Source organism: Microtus pennsylvanicus, chromosome 15, assembly GCF_037038515.1.
Source record: "Microtus pennsylvanicus isolate mMicPen1 chromosome 15, mMicPen1.hap1, whole genome shotgun sequence".
NCBI lineage: Eukaryota > Metazoa > Chordata > Mammalia > Rodentia > Cricetidae > Microtus > Microtus pennsylvanicus.
In genome coordinates this window covers 26,981,735-27,002,205 of record NC_134593.1, presented here as the reverse complement: position 1 = coordinate 27,002,205, position 20,471 = coordinate 26,981,735, and the positions used below count along the sequence as shown (strand labels likewise).

The 20,471-nt window shown below is 45.6% G+C and overlaps 1 protein-coding gene across 1 annotated transcript in view; it reads right to left on the bottom strand.

The window, feature by feature from the left end:
- Ebf2 (EBF transcription factor 2) overlaps window positions 1–20,471 on the bottom strand; it is a 195,006-nt gene that overhangs the window by 38,017 nt on the left and 136,518 nt on the right. The window contains exons 7-10 of the mRNA XM_075949675.1: window positions 17,008–17,089; window positions 2,898–3,015; window positions 1,111–1,241; window positions 301–427 (exon numbers count right to left, since the gene is read on the bottom strand). Coding sequence (XP_075805790.1) covers window positions 301–427; window positions 1,111–1,241; window positions 2,898–3,015; window positions 17,008–17,089 — 458 coding nt within the window. The remainder of the gene's footprint in view (window positions 1–300; window positions 428–1,110; window positions 1,242–2,897; window positions 3,016–17,007; window positions 17,090–20,471) is intronic.

The window sequence follows — 20,471 nt, the reverse complement described above, 5'->3', positions numbered from 1 at the left end:
TATGCTTATGTGATTGCTCCTAAAAAGGCTGCCCCATCATGGCTGTAAAGAGATCAGTTTCTAAGGGTGGGTTCCCAATATGAGCTGCCATGGCCATCAAGCAGATCATACAGAAGCTTCGCGGGTAAAGTTCAAATTCAGAATTGAAGCTGCATGTCCCTATTTGAAGTCTGTCACTCAGTCCATTCTTCCCGCAGTCCCAGAAAGACCTAGACTAACTGGGCTGATTACAGAGATCCTGGTAACTGGAGCAAAGAGGACCTAGGAACCAGCTGCCTTAGAAATCATTTTCTCTCTTACCTGTGTAAATGAACCTGCCCGGGGCTCCCTTGCAGAACTGTTTGGATTTGTAAGACAGTGTCACCTCCACAACTCCGGGGATGTGCCGGGGAGGGGTCTGCACCCTGATGGCGTGGGGGGTTATGAGCTGAGAAGTGAAGAGACGAGGAAAGACAGTCACGAGACAAACCACCACAGAGGCCACTGCTGACGGCCATCGCCAAGCCCAACTCAGCACCCATACTTCTCTTTCAGTAATGCGCTTAGTTGATTTCCCTGATTATAAATTGTAAGTCAAACATATCCAATTTAGAACATTGGGAATTTACAGAACTGTGCAAAGAAATTTAAAATTATATAATGCAGAGACAACCAATATTAAGATCTGGTGCGTTGCCCAGACATTTCAATGGCTGTGTGTCACAGAATTCATTAGATTACACATATCCACTGATACTCTGACTCCTTACCACTCAACTTCATGGCATAAACATGCTCGTCTCTGGTATCATTAGAAATTTTCCAAAACATAATTTTCAATGGTGGAAAAAAATACCCTCACTTTTTTTCCTCCATCACCCTCCTAGGATCCAATATTTAGACTCTAATTTTTCACCATCTTACATAATACTGCAATGGATATTTATCACTTAATGGAATTCATTCCCCAAATGTTATGCTTTCCATGTCTTGATGCCCTGGGTGTCTTCTCATAGTAGGTACAGAGGTCTGAGTCTTCATGGGGCTGCTGCTCTGGGAATTTCTAGTTCCTCCAGCCCCAAAGAACCAGGGAGCCAAAGGAGATCATGCAAGCAAATGGCTTTGACCTACCTCACTCCATACAAGCATGGTACCAAACACAACTTGGAGACCATCAAAGAAGTTGTCACCAATGATGATGACCATGGCTCCTCCTGTGGTCCAGCCTTCACTTGGGCTGATGGCTTTGATGCAGGGTGTAGCTAGAAAGACGAGAAGGAACAGAATCAGTTCTGTGTCCTCTGCTGGTGATGTCTGGAGTTTGGGAAAGGTGCTGTCCTGGAAAACTGGTGGTCATTCCGAGAAGTTCAAGTTGAGCTGTGTTGCTTTGCCGTCCTCCCCTAATTGGATGTTGGTTTTAACCAGGCCATTAAAGCTTAATGAGTTAGCCATTATGTATGAAAGACCGAAACACTTAGCTAATTGTGCAAAGGGTGTTTTTGAAACGCTGTTGTTTTTGCCCACATTTTTATACACTGAACACTCTAGAAAAGTGTAAATCCCTTTTCTCTCCCCACCTCGTCTACCCTACAATGTTAAGATTTACAAGGCTTGTTAACATGCCGGGGAGAGGAGGAGGAAACAGGATCTATCGAGGTTGAAGGGTTTGCTCAACCCCACCTAGAGACAACCTCTAGTCACTTTCCCAACTTGGTGGAACCGACTTTCCTCCCTTCCCGCACATGTTCAAGGCCCCTGGACTTTGCATCCCAACAGGAACCCAATACGGTGTTCTGGCCATAACTAAAGTCAATCCATCACTCCATTTCCCAAGATGACAGGGTCAGAGGTGGAGGGGAACTTTGGCAGGGCTCCAAAAACATGAGCCCCCTTTGAACGGCCAGTCAATCACATCCAATCAGTCAAAAGCAACTCGAGGGGCTCAGAGCTCTGAACTCTAGGATTTTCTTCTTCCCTTTCAGTGCCCACTGTGGGAGAATTAACACCACTCCAAATTCTTTACCGATTCAATCATTTTCTTTCAGTTCATTAATTCCTGTTTAAAATGATATAAGATACATTCTAAGGGCTGAGCTGGGAAGAGGGCTGGTGGGTAACATATAGGAGAGCATCAAGATTAAAATCATAGCGAGATTTGACTCTCGCCCACATCGTGAGGTCTTCTAACACCCGTAAGTTTGTGGAGAGGCAGAAAAGGAGGGGAGCAAGTGAGATGGAAACTCACTCAGGCTTGTCGGTGTGTTCATGGATAGACTTTAATTTTTTGGACAACTTGAAATTTAACAGTTACCAGTATTTCTAATTAGTTTAATGCACTTGGAAAACTACCCAGAGCCGCCCATGATTTCTTCTTGTCCAAGCAAACAAAAATCAATTAGTGTCAGTTTCACTCTGCACACTGTTTTGTTTTGCCCACAATCTGTTTAAGGGCACATCTGACACTTATTCATACGCGTCTGGCACGGGGCTGTTCCTGTTTAACTAAGATGTCATAGGCCCGCGATCGCCTGAAATACCAGCCTCGCTGAAAGAAAAACACAGGTCGGAGGAGAAGAGGCAGAGAGGCGCAGGAACCTGAGTCCTGGCTGAGAGTCGAGGGGAGCCGACTGCCAGTATTTATGGCAGCACTGGAGGCGATGTGGCTCACATGGTAGAGGGCTTGTTTAGCACGCAAGAGGCCCCGTGTTCGATCCCCAGGACTGCATATACTGAGTGTGGTGGTGGACACCTGCAATCCCAGCACCAGGGAAACGGAGGTAGGAAGAACAGGAGTTCAAGGCCATTTCTTAGCTAGATTGTGAGTTCGAGACGAGCCTGGGCTAGAAGCTTTGTCTATAAACCAACAAACAACAGGAACAAGTACCGGACACTTTATCTGCCTTGGCTCCCAGTCCTACCTTCTGACGGGTCAAGCCTTCTTGCTCTCCTTCCGTGCTTAGAGTTGTTATGTACAAACATGTTGTCGGACACAGCCAGCACATGCCCGTCCACATTCACTGTTGTTGACAACACGACCTGCATTTAGAGCAACAAGGGGAGAGCTTGGTCAGGTTTACTCCGGCTGTCAAGGTACCCGGAACCCTTATGGAAGGCTTCTTCTGCAAGGCAAGGGGGAGACAGGACAGCATTTGGGAGTACAACCAGAGGCAGCCCCTGGCCCATAGGTTTCCCTTTTTGTGTCTTTTAGTACAAACTCTGTCCACGTCATGACAAGGGACATGTCTGCTGGTCCCAGAAACCTCACCACCAGCAGGCCTGTCCTGCAGCCGCAGTCACAGGCACAGACAGGGCAATGCAAGAACTAAGACAGCACCTCCATCAGGAAGCTCATGTCTCCAAGCTTGGAAACGGGGATCCTGTACCTCAGATACAGTCTCTGGACCACTGGCTGATCAGTTGTCTGCCCCTGTGTGTGAGCAAACTGTGATAAAGATCCTGCGGGAAGATGGGGTTCCCCAGACGCAGGATGGGAGCTATAGGAGATTTCGTGTCTCACTGGAGGGAAGGGGAGGGGTGGGTGCCCAGCGAGGAAGAGCAAGAACATAGAGTGGAAACTGAATCGAAATCCCACGCCACTTCTCCTAGTGTAACCCTGTGGACAAATCACTGGACCTTCAGGGAAATCTCAGTTTTTCTTATCTAGGAAACATAACTACTGCTATCGGCCTTGCGGGCCTGAGGGAGATAAGATGAGATTGTGCCTATAGAGCATTCGGCACAATATGAGGTGCAGGCCAAATGATGGAGATTTGTGTCCCATTTGCCTCACTCCTGCCTCCTCCTGTCCAGTTGCTAAGAGAGACGACATTGTCCAGTGCAGTTCTACCATGGTCTAAACCCTGGAGAAGTTTCCAGAAAGGAAGACATCAGCACTAATCACCATAGCAACCGCTCTCAGAGGTCTTACGTGCAGACTGCAGAATGGTAGCTAACACACATGACAGGCCAGGCACAAATGCCATGGAACTGAATGCTATTCTATATATGCTGCTGGTCAGATTGTGAACGGGGTCCAGAGACGGAAGTGAGCAGAGAGAGGCAGGAAAGGGCTTGCCTGGCCACACCTACCACCCTTGAACTTGACCCAGCAAGAAGAGTGTCCCAGATGGAATGCTCCTTCTCAACCCATGTAGTTATGCACAGCAGGCTTTCTGCGGCTCTTTGGAGAAAGACACTTATTACATACATGCTCATGAATATGTATAGATCTTTCCAGAAAGGGCGCTGAATAATCTAATGAGCTGCGCTGCAGAACGACTCTTTCTGCCTATGGCCCCAACGCAATCTCTTGCTATCCTACCTGTAATTGTTCTGCCACACCTTCCTAACTTATTAAACCAAAGAGGAGGGTGAAAGAACTTGACCTTGTTTGCATCTTCATATGAAATAATCCACTGTTATTTAAAAACACTTTTTATTATGAAGAATTTCAGGCCAATGAAACAACAGAAGAGCATAATGAAATTTGAGAGTCCATCATCCAACTTCCAAGCCCGTTCAAATGCTGCTCTTCTCATCTAGCCCATGGCCACCTCCCCATTCTGCTTTAGGAGATACTATGGCACCCATGGATTTGAGAGTGCCAAGGTAAAACTTCACTGCATAATCCATTCCCTTCTCATGGGTAGAATATTTGATCCCTGCAGAAAATGAATTCATATCGCTTCCCAGTCAGGTATAATCACAAGCAATCATCTTCTCTCATTTTGTTTTCTTCTGCTCTGCAGAGAATTTCGTGTGTGTGTGTGTGTGTGTGTGTGTGTGTGTGTGTGTGTGTGTGTTCCTTTGTATGTGAATGCATATGCCGGCCAGAGGTCAACCTTGGGTGGCATTTCTCAAGTGATAGCTACCTTGGCTTTGGTCTTTCACTGGTCTGGCACTCGGCAGTTAGACTAGGCTGGCTCAACAGCCGCCCTAAGCATCTTCCTTGTCACCACCTTCTCACTTCTGGGATTATAAGCACATGCTACTCCATGTAGCTTCTTTAAAATGGGTCTTCAAACTCAGGTCCTTGTGCCTACATGGCAAGCATTTTACTGGCTGAGCTATCAGGCAACTGCATGGCATCTTTTAACATTTTATAAGACTTATAATTTAATAGGGTTAAAAAAAATCCAGGACCCATGTCTCCACAAATCACTTCAAGGAACCTTACTCTGAGGGTTTGATGTAGCCTATATGAAAATTTTACATGGATGTTGTAAGGAGGGGGCCACTTGTTCGTCCTGGCCGCCCAGAACCAAAATAATAACACAGAAACTGTATTAATTAAATCACTGCTTGGCCCATTGGCTCTAGCTTCTCATTGGATAACTCTTACATATTAATTTAACCCATTTCTATTAATATGAGTATCGCCATGTGGCTGTGGCTTACTGGCTAAAATTCCAACATCTGTCTCCGGCGGGGCTCCATGGCTTCTCTCTAACTCCCCCTCCTTTCTCCCAGCATGCTGTTTAGTTTTCCCCACCTAGCTCTGTTCCTCTATAGCTCTGATATAAGCCCAAAGCAGTTCCTTTATTAACCAATGATATTCACAGTATACAGAAGAGAATCCCACATCACATGGATGTCAATGAGTTTCAATCATTCAACTCAACGGATAATCACTGAACTTCAGCTACACATCAGGAGTCATGACAGGCCCTGGGGACTCAGAGAACAAACTTAAAGGAAGCTCAGTTGTCATTCAGAAAATTATCGCCCATATGATTGCTCACAATTCAGGGAAGTAGCCTGTCTAGCCTTAGGTCTGTTTCCAATTGTGTCTGTGTTAACATGTGAACGTCTGAGAAGAGTCCTTCTCGAGAGTTCATATCCAGTGGTGGCGACCACAAAACAGGCATCTGTCACTCTTGGCCAAGTGTACCGTGCTTGAGAGCTATTCAGAGTTTGGTGAGCACAAGGCCATGCCTCAGTCAAAGGAAGAAACGGACCTCATTGTCATAGGTTAAGGACTGTGGGGGCTAAAGAATGTTGCCTGCGTACATGCTAGCTCTGAAAAGAGTTGAAGTGGGGGAAGAGGCAACAGGCAGCCGTGTGTGCAAAATATGTCTTCAAATGTGAAACAAAAATGAAAGAGAGAGCTTCAGGCATTACTCCTTACTAACCTAGCCTAAGAGCAACAAGGGGAACCCTAGTCCCCCCAAAGGATGACACGCTGTGAGGACCGGTCACTCACGAGGAGCCCGATTCATTCCACAAGCCTGTCGCCCCATCCATCTACACTCCTTGAGCATCCCTGCCACAAAATGCAGTTTTCCCTGGCCAGCAGATTTCATCATCGTCGTTTTTGGGTGGAGTGGGACTCAGTTCCAAGTGAACATTTCCCAAATGATACACCCTGGCGGCTCACATGCGCTTCATTATTTTCTATTAACAATGGAAATAAATTTTAATCTTTTGCTGGCTAGTGCTGGCCTCTCGTGACAGCAAGGGAATTAACCTGAATTATTTCAGTGTCTGCAAAATTTATTACAAGATTTTAAATTATGTCCAAATGTATGTGCCTCTTGTGTGTACGCATGCACACACACAAATATGTGTGCATGTGCGTGTGTGTGCGCGCGCGTGTGTGTGTGTGTGGCAAGTTTTATTTTTTATATTAAAATATCTTAGGCTGTGAGGTACCTAGGGAAGTTTGCCAATTAAGCTAAATTTGCGAAAATTAGTGGGTTTGATTCACAAATTCCACCACATGAAATCAGACGTGAGTTGTTGCTCCTACCTGTGGAGACCTGTGCTTACACACTAGGTTTTACACCATCCTCCCTACTTCTAGAAGAATAAACCACATAATGGACAGGAAGATCCACTTGGTTCAGTCAAGGCTTCGGGTTTAACTTCCTTCTCTGCTCTCTGATGGATGATGACAAGGCCGATATTATTCTAGTCCAAGGAGTATGGAGCTCGACATGTTTCAAGGCTTGAAGGAAGTAGAACGTGCGTATTCCCACATCATCTCGCTCCCAGGCCTTCCCCTTCCACAAGCCAACTCCTTTCCCCTAGTGAGTATTTCCTGGGTCATGGAGGCTGACCCTTTCCATCTGGAATCAATCAGTCAAGCCCTGACAACTTCCTGAAACACCTCTCTCCATTTCCTGTCCCTCCCCCTCCTCGCTTTCCCCCTGGTTTGCTTCACTCCTCAAACCTGCCGGCCGCCGCAGCTTAATGTTAGAGGGTCAGACGCAGCCAGACTCCAAAACACTACACGAGGACACCTTTGACCTTCAAAAATCTTTACATCTTAGCTAAACAAATCAAGGTCAACATTTCTTACCATTACCTTGTTAACTATTTGTATGCGTCTCTACCACCGACTCTTCTGGCCGTGTAACCACCAAACCACTTGGTATTCTGAGACCATCAACCCATCTGCGTTGAAAACGGCACTTTCAGTCTGGATAAAGCGTGCCATTTGGAGGTCCTCAAACCCGAAGTCACCAGCAATCTAACAACCATATGGACCAAGATTCCTTACAATAGGGTTCCTATACCTCATCCGTGTCTCTTGTCACCTAAACGTGACATCTCATCTTTTCGGAGGCTATTGCTCTCCTGGCACTGGCGTTCAGCTGGCACAGCCCGAAAGAACGCCAATTAGGAATACAGATGTCCATAATTTGTGAGGGATGGACCCCGGTGTTTGCTGCACATACTGGTGACAAGTTCCATTTATTTCTCTCTGTTGATGCGTCTGTATTTCAGCCCAAAGCTCTCAAATCTGCACAAGCCCTCGTAGATGGTGGCCCTCCTCAGCCCAGGCACATCAATCCAACACGTCAACAGTATACAATTTAGTCATCTCAAGATACCCCTGAGCCAAAGTTCCAGGAACGCGAAGGTGAGGTTAATTGAAATCGCTCACAACGTAAGAGAAAGTGGCCTTACACTTCTGGTATCCTTTGTTTTATTTTGATTGCCACCTCTAATCACTGCTGAGCCAGCTCAGGAAACAGATCTAGCAGACATGTGATTGTTGGATCTCATTCTTCCTCACTTAAACAAAAAAAAAATTATTTCTGTTTGTGTGTAGCCTGCATGTATGTATATGCACTACGTGTGTGCTGGGTGCCCACGGAGGATGTCATGTCCCTTCAGACTGGAGTGACAGATGCTTGTGAGCTGGCAGGTGGGTGCTGGGAACAGAATGCTGGTCCTCTGCAAAGCAGCCTGTGTTCTTACCTACTGAGCTGTCTCTGCACCCCACTTTTTTTTCCTAAGACAAGGTCTCACTAAGTCACCCTGTCCGTCTTGGAACTCACCATGTAGAACAGACTGATCACGAATTAACAGCTATTTGCTGCTTCTGCCTCCACGTGGCTCGATTTTAAGTCACTTAACGATGTGTTAGCACAGAAAGAGAGACACCAGGAAGATACTGGTATGGTCCCTTCGAGAGTACAAGACAAGTGTAAGAATAGATCCCGTAAGTACAGGGATGGTTTCTTACAAAGTACACAAAAACTGATTGCCTTTTTCAAATTCTATTTTTCTCTTTATAACCCTCAGATACCCCCTGTTTCCCACCCTAGTAATTTATACCAAGCAGAAGCTGAGTTGAAAATCGCTCTTTCCAGCTCATAAAAGGCCACCGTGGGAGTGACCCTTAGATGGCCATACCTGTTAATCTGCTTACACAGTTAATTTTCCACTAGAGAAGTGGTTTCCTTAGTATCAGAATCACACATGTAGCAAGTAGATACCTAAACAGACCTCTCCCCACCCTTGGGTTATTTTCACACCTTACACCACACTGGCTCTATTTCCCCTTCTCAAAGTGCCGATGTATGATTTTGTTGGTTAACATTAAGTTGGAGAGATGGCCTAGTCCTTTTCCGTCGCCCTTGTTCACCTCGCACCCAGGTGCTCCTCCAGTGTGCGGGAATAATAAAGAAGGAGAAGTCAGGAAGAAAAATGGGTGGGAAGACTAAGTGATTTGCTCTCTGAAACAGACAACAATCCCATTGTTTGTAGCCGGGGGAGAGTAATGACTCTGGTTAGAAGCCTGCGCCCCCACCCCCATCTTTAGAATGCTTCCCCTAAAATCACACCAGATTCCACCATTAGCCAGGCACGGACTCCTGCCATTTCTGTGAGGGTCACACACCTCTCAGCTCAATGTGGGGCCTCAGCAATGCAGTCACAGGAGGCATTTATAGCTCGCTCACTGCCGAGGCCTCTCTGATACCCATAACTAGGGACATGCGTACATGCTGCGAAATAAAACGGTCTCAAAAATTCCCGTCACTCTGCCAAGTATGGGGAGTGTTGGGGGGGGGCCTTTATGACATTTTACATCTGGAAATGGAATTTGATTCGTGATGTGCTTTTCCCTTATTACTGTTCGGTTGCTCGATGTGTTATTTCAGCTTTCCCAAAGCACAACTGTATGTGGGGATTTTATATTCCACCTGTGGAAGGAGTAGAGAGACATGGAGACCGTTAAAGTGAAAAGGAACCAGGGCGGACTCTGGGCCATGGTCGACAGCCTAGCTGGGAGTCCGCAGTGTAAGAAAAAAAAATACGTATTGTGTTTTTAATATGCCGGCCTAATTCTCATAACTGACGAGGAGAATTCAATGAGACCGTTCTGCCTGAGCCCTCGTTTATGCTGCCCGGCCTAACAACAAACAATCTGGCTACCACAATCTGTTTCTCCATCTCACCTTATTTTTTAAAACATGTATTTTCAAACCAGATTTCAAGCCCAGATTCTTTTCTGCTGGCTGGGCTCCGGGGTCCCCCAAATTACCTTTAAATGCCTATCCCGCAAGCATAGACCTTTTTTTCATTTAAAAAAAAATTTAAGTATTCCCAAGATTCTTAGAAAGAGGCTTTATTTTACATTCTCTACAGGTAAAGTTTCTGTTCCGTGAAGTATTAAGCTCCAAACAGGAGAACACAAAACTGGTTGCCATAGAGACAGACAAGAAGGATTCTGGGATTGTTCACACCAAGAGTTGCGGCACTAATGACAAGATACTTCATGACTGACCAGACAGTGCTGTGTTTCAACTAGCTATTGAGGGTGTTATTTTATGGAGATAAGTGTTTGCCTACATATATGTATGTGTGCCGTATGTATGCGGCCATCAAGTTTATATTAAGTTTCCCAGGCTCTAAATGCTTCAAGGAGCCTACATGGAGGATGGAGCAACATAAACAAAAGACATTGCCAGTGACAATCTCTGTGCAGTAATATTTTCAGGAAGAATTCTAAAATGTGAGTTACTCAAGTTGTAGTGACTGAGACATCCACTCTTGTATATATGTGTGCATGCATCCAGGCTTTTGGGGGACGACGAGTTCATGTGGTATCAGGGGACAACCACGGGCCCCTTTTGCTTTTTGAGGCAGAGTCTCTCGTTGGTCTGGACACCATGTAGGCTAGTTAACTAGCAGTGAGCTTCCAGCGACCCACTTGCCTCTGCCTCCCATGTCACCGCTGATGGCGTTAGCAGTGTGCCCAGCTCTTGACGGAACTCTTGCAGTGGGATGCAGGTCCTTATTACTTGCAAGACAAGCTCTTGACTAGCTGAACTCTCTCCCCGGTACTACTCTGACTTCACAGCGAAACAAAACCAAAGCCCGGAGTCAACGTCGACAGAGTCTTCTCCACGAGAGGCTTCCACTGGCGTGGTTTGACAGACATGGCTCCGGAATAGAACTTGTATTTATTTTTACCTCATCGCATATTTTACTTATTTTTTTAAGCTTACTAGAAATGTTTTAGGTCAGGCTTTCTTAAAAAAAAAATCCAGTTGGATATGTAGAGAACTAAAGAGGCAGAACTTTTTTTTAGCCAGCATTTCAGGAGGTCCCTAGAGAGCCTGTACTCCATTCATTGGTTCTCAACTCCCTTCTCTTCACAGGCCAGAGACACTTGCTATGCCACCTACCTCACGCCCTTCCATCAGCCCCACTGCTTTTCCCATCGAAACTGAACGCCAAGAAGGATGTCGTAGTCAAGGGCAGTATTTTACTAGCAAAAGTTTTGGGAGACCCGGGGGAGCCATACAGTAACATTTGATGCAGTTCTGTGTCTGACTCCACAATTCTCTCCCACCACACTCTTCCCCCGAAGGGCTTCATGAGTCACCTGCTGTCCATCAGAAATCAGAAGCCCATAGTCTTCTCATAGGCCGTTTTAAAAAGCCATGCATTCCTGTTGCAGAACCAAGAAAGCTCTGGTCTGTGTTCCAGGAACTTCTGTATCTCGCTGTACTAGAATGGGCACTAGGGTAGGGTTTTGTGCCCAAATTTGCATTCTCTAAGAAATTTGGGCATTTAGAATTTGTTCTTACCTGTCTGAAGTCTCGCATACCCATTCCTAAAAGTTATTTATGTGACTATCCATTTGGACACCTGTCCCCTTTCTCCCCTCCCCCCCCAAAAAAACCTCAAAACTCTCAGAAGTGTGAGTTAGTCCACCGTGACATCACTCCGATACCTGGCCTCGTTGAGATACTGAACGTCAAGAGGTAGGGACACGAAGGCTGCTCCGGCCGAGCAAAACTTGAAGGAGCCACAGCGTTTCCCAACAAAAGCATTACATAGCAGGAAAGCCCCTCAACCCCTCAGAGGTTTCCCCCCAACGCCAGAGAGAGAACTGCTGTGCCTGAGTCTATCTGACTTGCTTTATGACCAGATCATGGGCTCAGCTGCTGATCAGAGGGGCCCCCAAGTCAAGTGGTTTTCATTACGTGTTTAGAACTGCAGCCTGGTAGCACAGTGACTTTCAAATGGGATGGGTTGTGAGATCTCGCAGCAGCTGGAGCAGCTCTCGGACCAAGAGGCTTGCACTGAAGAAACCTGCGGGCAGCTGGGGCCGTATTAAATTCGTGCCATTTGGAGTTAATTTAAACTCTCCTTTCCTTCTTCAACGGGTGTGAGAGAAACATTCAACATTTTTTTATTTAAGGAAAATAGATGGTAGTGCCATTAAAAAGTTTTATATAAGAGCCAGGGGTTAAAAAAAAAATCATAAGGGGTTGTTGGAGAGCTGTTGGCCCTGCTCCAAGACATGAGTAGCCATGGCCTTTGCTCCTGCTTCGTTCAGTCAAATGGACTAATGGTGAACACCCAGCTGTGTAGACGAGGTGTGTTTGTCAGAGACGCTAATTTCTCCATCATTCTTACGTGGTGGAGGCACGCTGCAATAGGAACAGGGGGACCATCGCATTATCCAGCTACGCCATGGCTGTCAGTTAGTCCTTACACGGACGGATCTGTCTGTCTGAGGTTCCGCTCTCCCCAGCACCGTCTATTTCTCACTTCAAAGTCTGACAGGCCTGCTCTAGGCAAGCTCTCCCAAAGCATCGGCCCCCCCCCCCCCGCCCAAGGCCCCTGTAAACACCCTCAAGATCTCTACCTCACTTTGTATGAATAGATGCAATCCAAGAACCAGCTCAGCTCCTACATCTTTCCCCACCAAGCCCGTAAATAACTTTTCTTATACTAGAAACTTATGTGTTACACCATAAGCTACATCTTACCTTCCAATCCATCTGCCCCCTGCCCCACGTTTTCTTTTTCTTTTTTCCGAGACAGGATTTCTGCTGTGTAGACCAGGCTGTCCTTGAACTCACAAAGATCCACCTGCCTCTGCCTCCTGAAAACTGGGTTTAAAGGCGTGTGCCACTACCACGTAGCTACATCTTATCTCTTAAGGTCCTCGTTAGTATAGTGGTGAGAAAAAAATAAAAAAAAAAAAAAAAGGTCCGGGAGGATATGGCTTCTGGATGGTTCTCTGTCTAACATAATGATGCAAATTAATGTGTAATAAAATGCTAAAATGTAGATCAAAATATAACGTATGAAGTTTCTGAAGTGTAAGCATAATATAAAAGATTGCAAGATGCCTGTCAGCCCCAGGATAGGTGATTATATTGACAAGACAAACTTAACTAAAACATTGTGTTCTACATAAGAAAAAAAAGATACAAATTAAAATGGACATGGACCAGAGTCTTCGCTGAGCTTACAAAGTTCAGAAACACACACACTGGGTAAAATATTGATTTTTGTCATTACAGTTCATTTATCTCATTAAAAGTCCACTGGAACTAAAAACGAATCATTCTGTGGAACTTAAAGGGACTGAACTGGGAGATAATTTTAATACATCTGGAATCTCTCTCTTTATGCGATTATTCACCCTACTATGAGCTCACCCAACACTTTGATTTGAAGGTAGGAAACATATCAAAGAGACCAACACCAGAAGAGCTTCACGGAGAAGCTGGTGTTGCCCCTAGGATGGAACACACTCCAACCCTCTATAGTAATGGGTACCCAATCTTGAGTGACGGGTCTGCCGTTAGTAGAGATAAGCTCTGCAAACTGACGAACACCCTTACTATTGTCACAGTCACTGACCAGACAGCTGAGCTCCAGCAGACACCACCAAGACAACTACACCATGCAGGGCCCCTTCCCTGTAAGAGCACAGGGAAGCAGACCCAGGCTTTGGAAACCACTCGTTCACTCTACTGCCTGTAGCACAGCGAAAGCGGAGATGGCCTGTATTTGAATTGCCTGTGCTAGGACTTCCACACCTGCCTGGGACTGTTAGGAGCACACAGACTATCCTCTGTGATATTTGTGGATGAATAACCAATTTAACGAGGGCACATAGGTTTCACTATGACCTGGAACAGATACAGCCCTTCTATAGTGATGGAGACTTAGCAGCAAGGAGCCCAAAATTGTTATCAGCTTTGAACCTTGTTTTAGAATACGAGTGTGGGAAACAGCAATGTGCCTGACTTCCTTTTCCCAGCTTGACTTTCTTCTGGGATTAATAACTGCCTATTGTCTATCCACAGCAGAGAAATAAGAAATAGGGCTCATTCTGGCTTAGCTTACACTGGACTTTGGTGGTCTTTTTTTCTTTGGGGATCCCTGGAAATTCTAAGTTTTGTCTTCGCCACCAAGCAGGTGGTTACACGGAAAGGTTGGCCATCACCTTCTTCTGTCATGAGGGACTGACAGATTGAAACAACAAGGAGACACCACCCCAGTGCTGAGTCATCTTACAAATAAACCAGGGGTCTGGACAGATGCTGGGGACCAAGCTGAGTTCCCAGCGCCCATGCTGGGTGGCTCCCAGCTGCTGGGTGGCTCCCAGCTGCCGGTTATTCCTGCTCCAGGGGATCCAACAACCTCTTCTGGCCTCGGCAAGCGCTCCACTTAACATTCGTACACATACAATTATAAGTAAAAATAAATCTTTTAAAAAAAAAGTAAAACCATGAGGAATTAGAGAAACTGGTGTCTTCACACATGACTGGTAGGAATCCAAACTGGTGCAGCCACTGTGAAAAAGAATTTGGCAGTTTCTCAACAAGTTAAAGATAGAGTTACCCTGTGATCCAGAAATGCTACTCCTAACTCTGTCCCCAAGAGAGCTGAAGACATATGTTCCGAAAACAACTCAATATCACAGAAACATTAAAGGCATAAAACACAAATGTCAGTTAACTAAATAATGGGTAAGCAAAATGCTATCCACACGGACAATGGAATAGTATTGAGCTATCAAAAAGAAGAAGGCATTGCTACCTTGCAGACCTTGAAAACACTATGCTATGTAAATGACCACTGAAATATTCAGAGACTTGATTCACATGAAATTTCCAGGACAAACCCATACCAAAGGCAAAACATAGACGAGAAGTTGCAGGTAACTGAGAGAAAATGGGAATTAGGAAGCATGAGGTAATTTGCGAAGTGACGAGAATGTTCTGGAATCAATCATGACAGTCACTGATAATCACATGGCAATCACAACACTGCCATGTGTTAAAACCACTGGCTTGCATGCTTTAAAGTACTTTAGATGGAGATGTGGAAGGTACACGAACTTCACCCCGACTTAAATTAAAAATGTGAAACAAAATTGACAAGGAATGTTAGGTTGGCCCTGGAAATAGCGGGATCCAGAAATCATAAGCTTTTTTTGTAGGCTGCTTGTCTACGGAGAAGCTGATCTATGCTCACATGGGCTGAGGCTTCTTGGTGACTCTGATGTCAGCAATATCAACTGGAAGCCAGCTAAGCACAGGACAAAGTAACCCTCACTTATCAGAGACCTGAAGCAAAAAGCAATGCTGGTGTGAGTTTGCCTCGTGAATATATTTCTAAAATTGGGGCGAGTGAAAAGTTGGGGTGCTCCAGTGGACATTTGTCACATTTCTTAGAGGCCCCTGAAAATTAAAAATGTGCCAAGTGCAATAGAGTGAAATACCCTAAGCCAAGCTGTCTGCTTCTTTCCCTTAGGCTGTGTTTCTTCCAGAAATGAAGCAAACATTTGCTCCTACTGGCAATTTGAGATCCTGGTAATATTCCCTCATATATATATATATTTAGATCCCCGGGTAAGTAAATTTCTGTTGTGTGGGACCTTCCTGCAGATTCCCAAGAAGGCTGACTGTGTTTCTATTTGTCTTCTTATGAACGAGCAGACGATCCTGAGTGAAGAAGTGGAGAGCCGCACCTATTTAAAGGGAGCTTGATAACAGCCTTAAATGCTATAATTACAACCAAGAAGGTGTTGGTCGTAGCAAGAACACTGGATAACCCTGTTGTGGTTTGGAAGACTGTCAATGCAAGATTGTTTTTCAAAGCAGTTTGCAGTGGCCTTGTGAATGTCCACCATGCCTACCAATCCTTTGTATTTTCTGTTTTCTTTCCTTTTCTTTCTCCTCTCCCTCCCTCCCTCCTTTCCTTTTCCTCTTGTTTGTTTTCTTCTCTTTTCAGTACTGGGGGTTGAACCCAGAGCTCCCTGAGGCAGGCAAGCACTCTATCCGTGAGCTACACCCCAGACCCCTGTTAGTTCTTCATTGGTTCTGTTCCTAAGCATCCTTTTGACATTTGACTTCACCATAGACATTCTCCAACAGACAGACAGGAACAGACATATGACTCCTGGGGTCCAGTACAGAAGAAAATGATTGCCCATCCCAAGGCCACTGCAAAACACAAACTCAGCAGCCTGGACACTTGGACACCCATGACCTAGGAGGTCTGTGACCCAGTTCTGACATCTTTCTAGGAGCAAAGTCAAGTTGCCTCATCTTCTAGAACGTTCCCTCACTTGAGGAATGAAGTTAGTCATTTTTCTACCTTATTGAGTCTTGTGCTTCAATGCCATGGGTTAACACATTTTTCATTCGCTATGGGGAACAGAGTTCCAGATACTCGGGTCAGGCATGGATGGCAGAAGAATATTTGTTGAGCTAAGGGCAGTCCTTCCGATCCTCAGGAAGGGAACCTAGCAGTTGTACTCACTCCCAACTCCAACCCAACCCTTCACCCTAGCTCTGTTTATTAGCTGTCTCCACAGCACATCAATGGCAGGGGTGATGAAATCGGTGGCAGATTTCACCGTCAGGCAGCTGGGTCACTGTCCCCTGGGTCTTGTTGTCATGTTACGGTCTTAAAGTGACCATGGCTGCTTGGATCACTACCTTCCAAAAGGCTAAGAGACCACAGAATACTTAACTGGTGGAAAAGAAAGACCAGGCCGGCTTGAGGGGTGGGGGGGTGCGTAGCAGGGCTGTGGCTTGCAGAAAACACACAGAAACGCACTTTGAAAACTCCCAAGGTGGCTGAGTATCAAGAACATGGCCCCTGCTGCGGGCAGCTGTGAGTGCAGGGGGTGGCTGGAGGGCTGAGAAGCAAATCTCCATCCCCGGCTGGTGCCTCTCCCAGGAGGCAGTGCCGAGAGAGAGAGAGAGAGAGAGAGAGAGAGAGAGAGAGAGAGAGAGAGAGAGAGAGAGAGAGAGAGAGAGAGAGAGAGAGAGAGAGAACACCTAAACACTACAAAATGAAAAAGGCCTTCGTCCTGGTAGAGTCCGACCTGGTAGAGGGAGGTTATCATAGATGCTATCTTTTGTGTGGCGGGCGCTAACAGTGTGGGATGGATCTGAGCAGGAAGAGTGGAAGCAGGAGAGAAAAACCAGGGTGACTTATTTAATAGGTGTGATCCTCGGGGCCCCTTACCTGGAACCGTCTCATGTCCCTTGGGTTTCCTGCTGTTTTCAAACAATTCTGATTGCACTTCAGGAAAAATTTTAAAAAGAATCTGTGAAGAGAAAGCAATGTGTTACTTTTTTTTCCCCCAGTAAACATATTTTAACGAGAGACACTATCTGTGTTCTATTAGATTTGATTTGAGAAAAAAAAAAATAGGCGATTGTGTTTCAGGTCTGGGGAATTTCAAGCAGCCGCGTCTGGGAGAGGAACACTGCTGACCCTCTGCAATTTGCAAATTTGGATGTTTTCAATGGCGAGCTCAGAGCCCCCTCTCCATCGCGGTAGGGGATTGTTAAGCGGTTCACAATCTGGGCTCCATTCTGCATACCCACCCGCCTGAAATCTGCACAGCCTTCCGGCCGCCAAAGAGGGCTCCGAATGCAGCAGTGACCCCTACTGTCCAGAAAGTATTGCTCCCGGGTTAGAAAGGACAGGGCACAGCCCAGAACCCGGGACTCCCCGGGTCCCTGCCTTCCACTGGCCACACAATACCTTCCTGCTCACATCTGAAGGTGGTCTCAGAGCTTCCCACAACATGTGCAAAAATCATAAAACAGTATATAATTATCTAGTGCTCAAGTCTGCCGGGCAAGGATACCCCAGGCATTTATGATTAATAGCAAATAGGAGGGACCTCTCGGTCCCTCTCGAGACAATCCAGAGAAACACAAATCATGATCTGTGGTTATTGTTTGTAAGACATTATTTTTCTTTTTTGAAGCCCATATCCCCTTAAATTATCTGTGTCCTTTCTAAACTGGGCATCTCAAATCCGATAGTCTCGCCAGCCGAGGAAAATGACAGAAGGCGCCTTTGCAGCAATTCTCCCCCCCATTTCTTATTTAAAATTTTGTCTCAAAATACAGTAAGTTTTTCATTTATTTCACTTGCAGAGTCCTTTTCCTTAAAAAAAAATCCAGCTTTTGCAGTGTTGAAGTCCCAGGTGAGCTAGGCCTATTTCCCTTTCTGTTACTATGACAACGAAATTTTACCGCAGTCCCAAGGTCCCTTCAGAACTCTCGCATCTACGCCTTGAATTAGAACTTTAAAGGAGAAGATATACATTTTCCCCAGGATTTACCAACAAAAATAAGTAGAAATCAACCAGTCTTAGGAAAAATTCTATTTTAAAAGCCCTGGTTGGTGAGATGATCTCGACATGACCTTCTGCTTGTTTTGGGGGTTTGTTTTGTTTTGTTTTTAAACAACAACCACACAAAAGAATTTGAAAGCACTCCAATTAACTGTATGTTTCACTAAAAAAAAAAAAAAACAAACCATTGAGAAGATGCCAGTAAGCAGTAATGGACGGAGGGGAAGAATTGGTCTGTCTTGTTTCTGAGACTCTTAATCTTTGTTTGCTGAAAAACATTTGGCAGCGGCCTCTCCAGCCCTATCTATGAATAAGGTTGGGTGCAAATTTGGAAACGGCAGCTAAATATTTTCCCATTATTTAGCATCTGGTTTGGGTTTGTCTCTGGGGCCATCTTGTACGGGGGTATGTGGGAGGTCAGGCTTTTGGTGCCATGGAGGTATGGGGGGGGGGGGGGGTCTTGATCAAAATTCTCCAAAAGGACCAGGGCAAAGCAATCTGTGTGCAAGCACCGTGCACAGTATGTATGGCACACTCATAACCTGCCCCAGCTTTCAAAAGTGCAGGGAATGCCTGCCTGTGCTAACTTGGGTGGGCCGAGAAGGAGGACGGCTTTTGTTGCAGTCAGGACCGAACGGAAGCCAGCATTTTCTTTCTGGATGGAGAGATGTGTCTATATTTGTACACTCACCAACTACAACCACTTTCTGGATGGAGAGCCGTGGCTATATTTGTACACTCATCAGCTACGACCACTTGCAAACCCTTCCACCGCTCTAAGGATCTAATACAAACTTGGCTTGCTCAAGGGAGCCTCTTTCCAAATGAGAGCCCCCACCCCCCACCGTGTTTGCCTCCCCCCACATCTACCCCAGTCACTTCTATCTAACACCCCCCCCCCCCCCCGCACGCCAAAGCCAGGTTGAGTGCGTCTTCTCATTGGCGCCTCGATTTTTTCTGAAGTTTTGCTTTTCAACAACTGGGCTCCAGATAAAGCATTCTGTGTGCCCTGCATGCACTTTCTCTCTCTCCTCCCCCACTCCTGTTCCAGAAAAAAAAAAAAAGAGGGATCTGGTGAAAGCATTAATGTTCACCGAGCCATTACTTCGAGAACCATGTGGTAGGTGGAAAAGTGCGAAAGAGATAAATGTTTACATAAAATCCAATTGATTTAGGGAAACATGCGGCCTGGTGAAAGGCTTTTTTCATTTTAAATTAGGACCCTAAACAGTTCTTCGGATGGAGAACACCCAATTTTGATTCTCTCGCTTGTCCTAGGGCTGAGTGTGCAGCCTACACAGCAAACCCCTGCATACCAAGGATTTAGCATTTGGCTCACAAAGGGGAAAGGAGCAGAGGAGAGGGGGAGTAGGAAGAGAGGGGGAAGATGGAGGGATGTTACATTATTAAATATAGAACTGCTAAAATGGATAGATAGCATTAGAAGTACTGTGGTGGACACTTTTACATGTGAATTTAAAAATTAATTAAAAGAAATTCTAGAACTTACAGACATTGTCAAATCTCTCTTAATATTTTACTGGTATCTTTTCTCTCTCTCTCTCTCTCTCTCTCTCTCTCTCTCTCTCTCTCTCTCTCACACACACACACACACACACACACACACACACACACACCTTTCCCAACTTCTCAAAACTCTTAACTATCTATATCATATATTAGCCACAGAGTAACTTGCAAGGAACAAATTCTCTCAGAATCCCTTGGGTCTCGATTCCTCCAAAACCAGAGGAGCCTGGTCAATGTCAGCTTTCTCTCTTTAGAAACAGAAAACCCTAAAGAATTCCAAGATTCAGACCAAATGTGCCGATTCTCCTTAGCACGGGAGTGATTTCCACTTTTTCCAAGCAAGAGTGACTACGTGAATATTATAACCACTCAGCATGCTGCAGTTTGCATTCCTCACAAGCAAGACCCAAACAAGAGCAGGGGTAGCCTTGCTGTGGGATAAAGAGGTATGGAGATGTAGGGTCAACAGCTGAACTCCAGACCCTGGCATTCCAGCGGGATTCCTGGGTCACTGAGACAGTGTTAGGTCCCAGAAGGCTTTGCTTCACTTTCACAAATATGCACTGAGAGTGAACTAGCCTTGATTGACCATATGCCCAAACTAGCCCCCTTCTCTGGGCCTTAGTCTCTCCGACAGGTAAAGGAAATGTTCAACTGGATTATCCTGGAGTTTGTTGCAACATCAGTGTTCTATGATTGGTAAAAATAAACAAAGGCAGAAGTGAGAGCCTTCCAGAAAGAGCTACTTACTCTAGGGCAAGAGCCTACTGATGACCAGAGACAATAAGAAAAGAAGGAAAAGTCGTCA